This window comes from Castanea sativa, chromosome 11 (assembly GCF_040712315.1).
Source record: "Castanea sativa cultivar Marrone di Chiusa Pesio chromosome 11, ASM4071231v1".
Classification (NCBI taxonomy): domain Eukaryota; kingdom Viridiplantae; phylum Streptophyta; class Magnoliopsida; order Fagales; family Fagaceae; genus Castanea; species Castanea sativa.
The window spans coordinates 44,087,914-44,095,643 of record NC_134023.1 but is presented as its reverse complement, the minus strand read 5'-3'; the positions used below and the strand labels follow the sequence as shown (position 1 = coordinate 44,095,643).

Below are 7,730 nucleotides of genomic sequence, written 5' to 3'. Positions count from 1 at the left end.
TTTTTCATATATTATTGAATAAAAATTAGAAAAGTGAGGCTTTGCTCTTCTTTTAGTTCTTCGTGAATTGTGAACTTATCAGAGATTCTTCCTTGTGGCGTTCAAAACTTTATATCTTCGGTTCGTGATTCATTATAATCATTGGGTCAAGGTCTTATATTTATACATTTGGTTCGCGTTTCGATTATATCAGAGTTTCTATCAAAATTCTGAATTTTAGCTTTCTTGGGCGCATATTCCAATATTGTTTGTTGGGTCTCAAAGCGTGTCGATTGAGGTTCGCATCACAATATCAAATTACCAATGTAATAAATGTTTCTATATAAAAAAAAAATTAAAAAAAATGTTTGGGAATAATGTCTTGTCTAGTACCAATGGTAGACCTAGTTTAAAACAAACAACTTGTCGTCTAGGAAGTGATGGATCCAGGAATTTATTCTAGGAAGACCAAGCTAAATATTTAAAAAAAATTTAATAAATAAATAAATTATTGTATAAATTAACTTTAACTCAACAAAGTTATGGTTTATGTTCTTTCATGGTACTAAATTATGCATCTATGGATTGGTTTCTCCCATTAAGGAAGTGTTTGGTAGAGTAGTTTGAATTATGTTGTTTGAGTGTTTTTTATATACCTATGGGTGAAAAAGTATGTGAAAATGTATGTGAAAATGTATGTAATGTTGTTTAACATGTGAGTTATTGTGTTAAAACTCACATGTTAAACAAACCCTAAATTACTCGCTTTAAAACTAATCACACATGCTACTAATATAAATATATAATAAACAAACATATATTAATAATATAATTTTCTTCTAAAAAAATAACACAATTGAATTACAAAAATCATTATCAAGAAAACAAAAACTCATTCTCGAAAAAAAAAAAACAAAAACAAAAACTCAACCAACTGGTAAACGGTAAACCATTTAAAAATACAACATAAATAGTAGAATAGAAAGGTGTAAGCTGTAAAAAGCCACTAATTTAGATATAAAACAAATAATAAGCATAATGGATATAAATTATAATGATTGCCGGGTCAATATTAATTGGAAGCTAAATCGGAGCAGAGAGAATCCGACGAAAGTGAGACAACGACGGCGTAATTAAGGAGAAGTTTTGTTATATTTAGGGGGTTTTTTTTTTTTTTTTTACAAGTGTAAACAACCCATATATATTGTAGAGTATATGGAAGAATACCAATTTATTATTTGTTATTCTGCTTATTTTCCTAACCATTCCCGGCCCCTTCCCAAGATTATTCAAGTATTTTGTTCTAAAAAAAAAGTAATTTGTTGAAATATGTGTAATCTAATTATCTATTAAATATTATTGAGAATTTTAAACAACTTATTTTTAAACCATAATTAAATACATTACAATTAGAAAGAAGCCTAGAAGTAGTCATTTTATTTATTTATTTTTTTCACTTTCTCGACATATAAAATTAAAATTGTACACAAATAGTAATAAAATGTATACAATATTCTCCTAAATTTTAGCTTTTGATTTTTTTTTTTACACAAACGTGTGTGTGTGTGTGTATTTTCCTTGTACTTTTATATCAAACCATTATTTTAGCAATTACAACAACATTTACATCAATTATCTACTTGTATAATATTTCATCATCTTCTCCAACCTTTCATCCTCCTTGTCCCCTTTTTTTAGATATAAACATGTTCTCTCTTTATCTCTATATAACCAACAAGCTTAGAAATTTTGATGACAAATTTGTTTTACAGTTGCATTTTTGTTTTTGTTCTCCACTATTAGCAGTACCTGTGTGTGTGTGTGTGTGTGTGTGTGTGTGTGTGTGTGTGGGGGGGGGGGGGGGGGGGGGTATAGAGAGCTAAAGAGAGGTAGAGAGCTATAGAGAGGTGTAGAGGTAGAGGGGTAGAGAGGTGTTGAGGTGTAGAGGTAGAAAGGTGTTGAGGTGTTGAGGTGTAGAGGTAGAAAGGTGTTGAGGTGTAGGGGTGTAGAGGTAGAGAGGTGTAAAGAGGGGTATAGAGATGTAGTGGTGTTGAGGGGTAGAGGTGTAAGGAGGTGTAAAGGGAGAGTGGTTTAGAGAGGTGCGTAGAAGTGTAGAGGTAGAAGTACCTTTTATAGTAGATATAAAAACAAATATGTAGTGATAAAAAAAATTACTGCCGCAAATACTAAGCATGTAAATTTTAAGAGAGATAAAAAGAATATATAAATAAATAAAAATATTAGAATATATATACATTTCAAGCCATGAAAGTAAATTTAAACCCTTGAACATTTAAGTTGGAAACATTAAAAAAATTTATTTTGAGTGAAATGTTATTGGTTTTTCTTTTATTTTCAAGGTGGTGATATAATACAATTCATAATACAATACTCCTTTAGGTTGTGTTTTCTTTTTCTTTTTTATTCTTTTTTGCCAAAGCTTTAGATTTATAAATTAAAGTCCTATTGCATATATATATATATCAAAAGCAATTGCTATTATAAAGAGAAATTCCAAAATTGTTACAAATTTTACTATAAATAATTTATAAATTGACATGACAACTAATATAATGAAAGCCATATTCACAATATAGAATAAATAATTTTCTAAATTACTTTTTTTTTTAAGTACACCGAAGCAAAATGCCTGCACTTCTTTTAGAGTCAAATATAGAAATCCTTCGTTACATTTTGTTTGTAAATGTAAAAGAGATAAATACTGCAAGAACATGACAAAGTCAAGAATCATTACAGATAAGATACTTTGAATACAAAAAAAAAAACTGCAATTTTGTTGGGATCAAATTTAGTTGTATTAAAGTAGTTCTTTTCCATTTAAATAATGATACCGTATCTCCCATTCAAGAACTGTGTGCATTTCTCCTGCATATCATGGCCATTAGAGCTCCAGGATCATTCCAGGCAACTCTATGGCTTCCATGTTTGTTTATTCTTTTACTCTTCATTTCGTTCACTTGTGCTTTACCACCAGGGAGAGCAAGGCTTGGTGTGCGACGAGGATACAACAATAGGGCACGAAATAGTCACAGCCAATCTCTAACTGCAACTAGCTCAAATAATGATTATCAAACTTTCTATTATGACCAACCGCTCGATCACTTTAATTATCAGCCCGAAAGCTATACCACATTCCGGCAAAGATATTTCGTGAATTTTAAGCATTGGCGTGGCGCGAAAAAGGCTGCTCCCATATTCGTATATCTCGGAGGGGAGTCTTCTTCAGACGAGGATGTTGGTTCTACAGGATTCATGATGGATAATGCTCGCAGGTTTGGTGGTTTGGAGGTGTATGCAGAGGTGAGTATAAACATATTGTTAATTATTAATTGGGTAAACTTGATATATATATATATATATATGGTTTTGTGTGTGTATAAACTTTCTTTAAAATAAATAAATAACCTCTTTGATTTGCTTCTTAATGTCTCTAAAACAAAGAAAATTATGGCCACATCACAACAACAACAAAAAATTGCCTTTTTATATCTACATTTTGAATTGAAAATAAATAAATAACCTCATTGTTTGCATACCGAATAAGAAAATGTTCTGCTATGGATTGAATATATATATATATGGTAGTTATACATATTTGTATAATTTATGAGAAATTAAAATTGCTTCAAGAATAATAAGATTGCTAGAAGGACTCTTAGAATATCCAATTGTAATATATTGTTTTGATACATACTATAAGATATGAATATATAATAATTGTCTGTTGATGGAACTCAAACACAAATTTCTTATTCCAGAACAAGAGACTATACTGTTACAAGCGTTAATATAATTGCTAAAATATTTAACAAGCTCGGATAATCTGGACTTAGAGTAAATTATGTTTTTAAAAGTTAATTACTGATCAATGTTTACTCGATATGGGAATAACAAGATTGCTACAAGCCTATATAGCATAGAGATTGAATTTCTATCTTTACTTGGTTCAGTCACTTGATTCACTACATTAAATATATGATTCCACTACTGTTGGTAATTAATTAATTATATAGAGATTTAACGTTGTTCATTTATTGACCTTCAAATGGTTTTCCTTTTTGTTTAACCTTTATTGGAACAAATTCACTGGTGGCATCATGAAAGAAATATATTCTAAAGTTGTTCTATTTTTCGTGCAGCATCGCTTCTATGGACAATCAATCCCACATGGATTTACAAGAGAAGGAGCATTGAAAAATGCTACCATTCGCGGCTACTTTAACTCAAATCAAGCTCTAGCAGATTATGCAGAATTAATTGTAAGCTTGAAGAAAAATTTATCAGCTGACTCCTCTCCAGTTTTAGTTGCTGGAGGATCTTATAGTGGAGGTAAGTCTTATGAATATTAGAAATTAAATCCGACTCAAACTATAAACTTCATATATTAATCTCACTTCCTAATGTTTTACACTTTTTTTTTTTTTTCTCAACAGAACTTGCAACGTACTTCCGCCTGAAGTATCCACATATTGCAATGGGGGCATTAGCCTCTTCAGCACCCATTCTTTACTTCGATGACCTTGTGCCACCAAATTCATATTATGTTGTTGTTACCCAGGACTTTCAGGTTAAAATCAATAGTTTATACTCTATTTACTTTGAACCATACCTTATATATAGTAAGGGGTTAACTTTGTGTCACGAAGCTTATAGCTCAGTGACATAGTCTGGTCTCTTTTATAAACAGAACTATGGTTCCAATCTCCCCTCCCTCACTTGTAACAATTGAAAATTTGAAGCTGACTTTGTATTATGGATAATGCAGGAGGCTAGTTGGAGCTGCTATGAAACCATAAAGAGTTCATGGTCTGAGATTGATAGAGTTGCAGCAAAACCCCATGGTCTTTCCGAACTCAGCAAGAAATTCAAAACTTGCAAGTAATAATACTGAGTTCTTCATTGTCTCCATATCCCATTTCTTTGTAAACTTTAAATTACAATGTATAGTGACTCATTGGACTATATTTTTGTCTTTCCGAGGAAAATGTTGGTACGTTCATCTTATACAATTATATAGCAGCTCCAATTAGCCTCCTGCATTATCCATAATACATTCATCACATACAATTATGTATGTTGGTACATTCATAATGTACAATTATGTATGTTGGTACATTCATATTATACAATTATGTTGGTATATTCATCTTACACATAGTTGTCAACTACATAGCTCTTTCTTTGTCCTATGACATTTTTTTCCCCATTAGGCCATTGAAGGAGGCATCCGAGTTAAAGGATTACTTGAACAGTCTGTATTCAGTCGCGGCTCAATATGATAGTCCTCCAGACTATCCAGTGGACACTGTCTGCAGAGGTATTGACGGAGGAGCTAATGGAACCGACATTCTTGGCCGAATTTTCTCAGGAGTTGTTGCTTATTACGGGGAAAGTGAAAAGTGCTATGATTTAGGTGAATTCTTTTCATCAGAAACACTGGATGGTTGGGACTGGCAGGTAATGCACATGAAATCTTTATCAATTTTCTTTTTCTTAATTATATAGTCATTTTAATTTACAAAATTAAATTATGGAATTCACACAGCTTCAACAATTACAAAACTTTATTTTGATTACACCTCTCTCCTTGGCCTTTGTAGACATGTAATGAAGAGGTAACGATAATTGGATGTGGCCCAAATGAAACCATGTTTCCTGAAATATCATATGACTACAAAGATTATAAGGACTACTGCGTGGACACATTTGGAGTCGAACCTGCGCCCCATTGGATCACAACTTATTATGGTGGTGAAGTATGGCTATTCTCTCTCTCTCTCTCTCTCTCTCTCTCTCTCTCTCTCTGTGTAAGTGATTTAAAAATGATGTACAAGAAATTTTTTTTTTTTTTCTCAATGTAAAATTGCAGCATATAAAAAGGGTTCTCCACAAGTTTGGTAGCAACATCATCTTCTCCAATGGCCTCCGTGACCCTTACAGTAGTGCAGGGTAACTTTTCAAAAAATATATAATCTAGATTTTTTTTTGGGGGGAAAAAATATTGATTTTTTTATTTAGTCAGAATGATTTAATGTGTTCTTATTTCAGGATATTGGAAGACATATCAGACACCCTAGTTGCCTTGCCAACAAAAAATGGTAAATTCATAATATACAGTACTCCGAACACATTACATTCACAATTTCAAACGCGATGTCCATATTTAAAATGTGAAAGGAATAATGTGTTCGGACATGAGATTGTCATTGTCATATTAGTTCCATTGGATTTTTGTGACCCCAAAAAATATCAAAATAATTATCTTTAATTTGCTGGCCTCTATTGAAGAACAACTTTACTAATATGAAGTTGATTTCTGCAGGTTCTCACTGCCTTGATATATTGGTTTCAAGTAAAGACGACCCAGATTGGTTGATCGACCAGCGACTAAAACAAGCCAAGATAATAAAACAGTGGTTTAACAAGTACTACGAAGATTTGCGTAAGTTTGCATAGAAGTTCACTCATAACGGTAGTCATGGATCAATTGTGAAGTTGATACCAAAAATAAGATTCTGCTTTTTAGTGTAGCGCATAGCCAAACCGCAGAATGTAGACTAGTGTAATGTGGACAAGATTTTTTTTTTTTTTTTGATGAAATAATGAAGACCAGATTTAAATTTGTATTATCTCTTCTTTATATATTAAGAAGATTTTAGGCATGGCTTTAAAAAATGTCAAAAATACTTCTAAATAATCCTTATTCTTAAAAAAAAAAAAAATTGGGTTGAAATTGTAATTCAAAAAAATTCAAAAACTATTAGAGAAACTTTTTTCCTAAAAATTAGCATACCCTTTGTTTATAGCATTTTTCATTTAAATATATCTCACTTTTAATACATTTTTTTCCTAAAAAATAACATGTACTAAACCCAGCAGTTTATTTCATGGCGAAAACATCATTTTATACATTTTGAGATCACATTCAATCTGGTCCCTACATTTTAGTAAGAGTCAATTTAGTCCCTATTATTTTCAAGTTGCGGTCAATTTGATCCCTACTATTAACTCTCTAACAGAAAATGCCTACATGGCAAAAGATTTGCATGGTTGGCGTATCTAATATTAAATTATTAAATGAAATACAGACTTGACTAAATTTTAGTGGCCACATCAACGCTTAGGTGGCAAAAAAAAACTGCCATGTCAACTTTTAAAAAATAACTTTCTTTTCTTTACAAATTCTTTTCCTTTATTTATTTTTTTCTTTAATTTTCTTAAAATCTCTTTAACCAAACACCCATTCACATTTGAGAAATGTTACATTTACAAAATTTTCACAACAAATTATAGGTGACATGATATTATTGGTATTAATATAAACCCACCACTGAATACTTTCTTACCTACTAATAACAATATAAGTAATAACATGTCACCTAGGATTTATCGTGACAATGTTGTGAATATAATATTTCTTAAATATTTTACGTATCAAATTCTATATATAAATTTTAAGAATTCCAGTACATCTCAAACTCATTCCATTTATATTTGAAAAACCTATTTGATGATGCCGAAAAATCACTAATAAGCTACATGCACTCCCAAATCGAAACAACACCTACAAAACGAAAAGCAAAGACCTAACAGAGAGCACCGGTGTGGTGTCGGCCAAAAACTCTCCGAAAGTCAAGTTAGAAATTTTCACAACCCTAAAGTGCCAGAGTTGAGTCAATAATGCGTACCTTGATTTATGAAGGTTTTGGGGTATTTATATTAGTGTAGAG

General features: G+C 31.4%; 1 protein-coding gene across 1 annotated transcript; it reads left to right on the top strand.

Annotated features, from left to right (window-relative positions):
- The first annotated feature begins 2,874 nt into the window (after window positions 1-2,874).
- LOC142615664 (uncharacterized) lies at window positions 2,875-6,619 on the top strand. The gene is made up of 9 exons (XM_075788408.1): window positions 2,875-3,300; window positions 4,140-4,329; window positions 4,434-4,567; window positions 4,766-4,878; window positions 5,211-5,457; window positions 5,601-5,756; window positions 5,870-5,949; window positions 6,049-6,098; window positions 6,323-6,619. The coding sequence occupies exons 1-9, from the start codon at window positions 2,875-2,877 to the stop codon at window positions 6,454-6,456; spliced, it is 1,530 nt and encodes a 509-aa protein (XP_075644523.1). The 3' UTR covers window positions 6,457-6,619.
- The last annotated feature ends 1,111 nt before the right edge of the window (window positions 6,620-7,730 follow it).

Bases quoted from the DNA above. Each gene is read 5' to 3' on its own strand.
- LOC142615664 (XM_075788408.1), top strand. From the start codon at position 2,875: ATGGCCATTAGAGCTCCAGGATCATTCCAGGCAACTCTATGGCTTCCA. The intron at 3,301-4,139 runs GTGAGTATAAAC...TTTTTCGTGCAG, and splicing joins GTTTGGAGGTGTATGCAGAG to CATCGCTTCTATGGACAATC. The intron at 4,568-4,765 runs GTTAAAATCAAT...TGGATAATGCAG, and splicing joins TTGTTACCCAGGACTTTCAG to GAGGCTAGTTGGAGCTGCTA.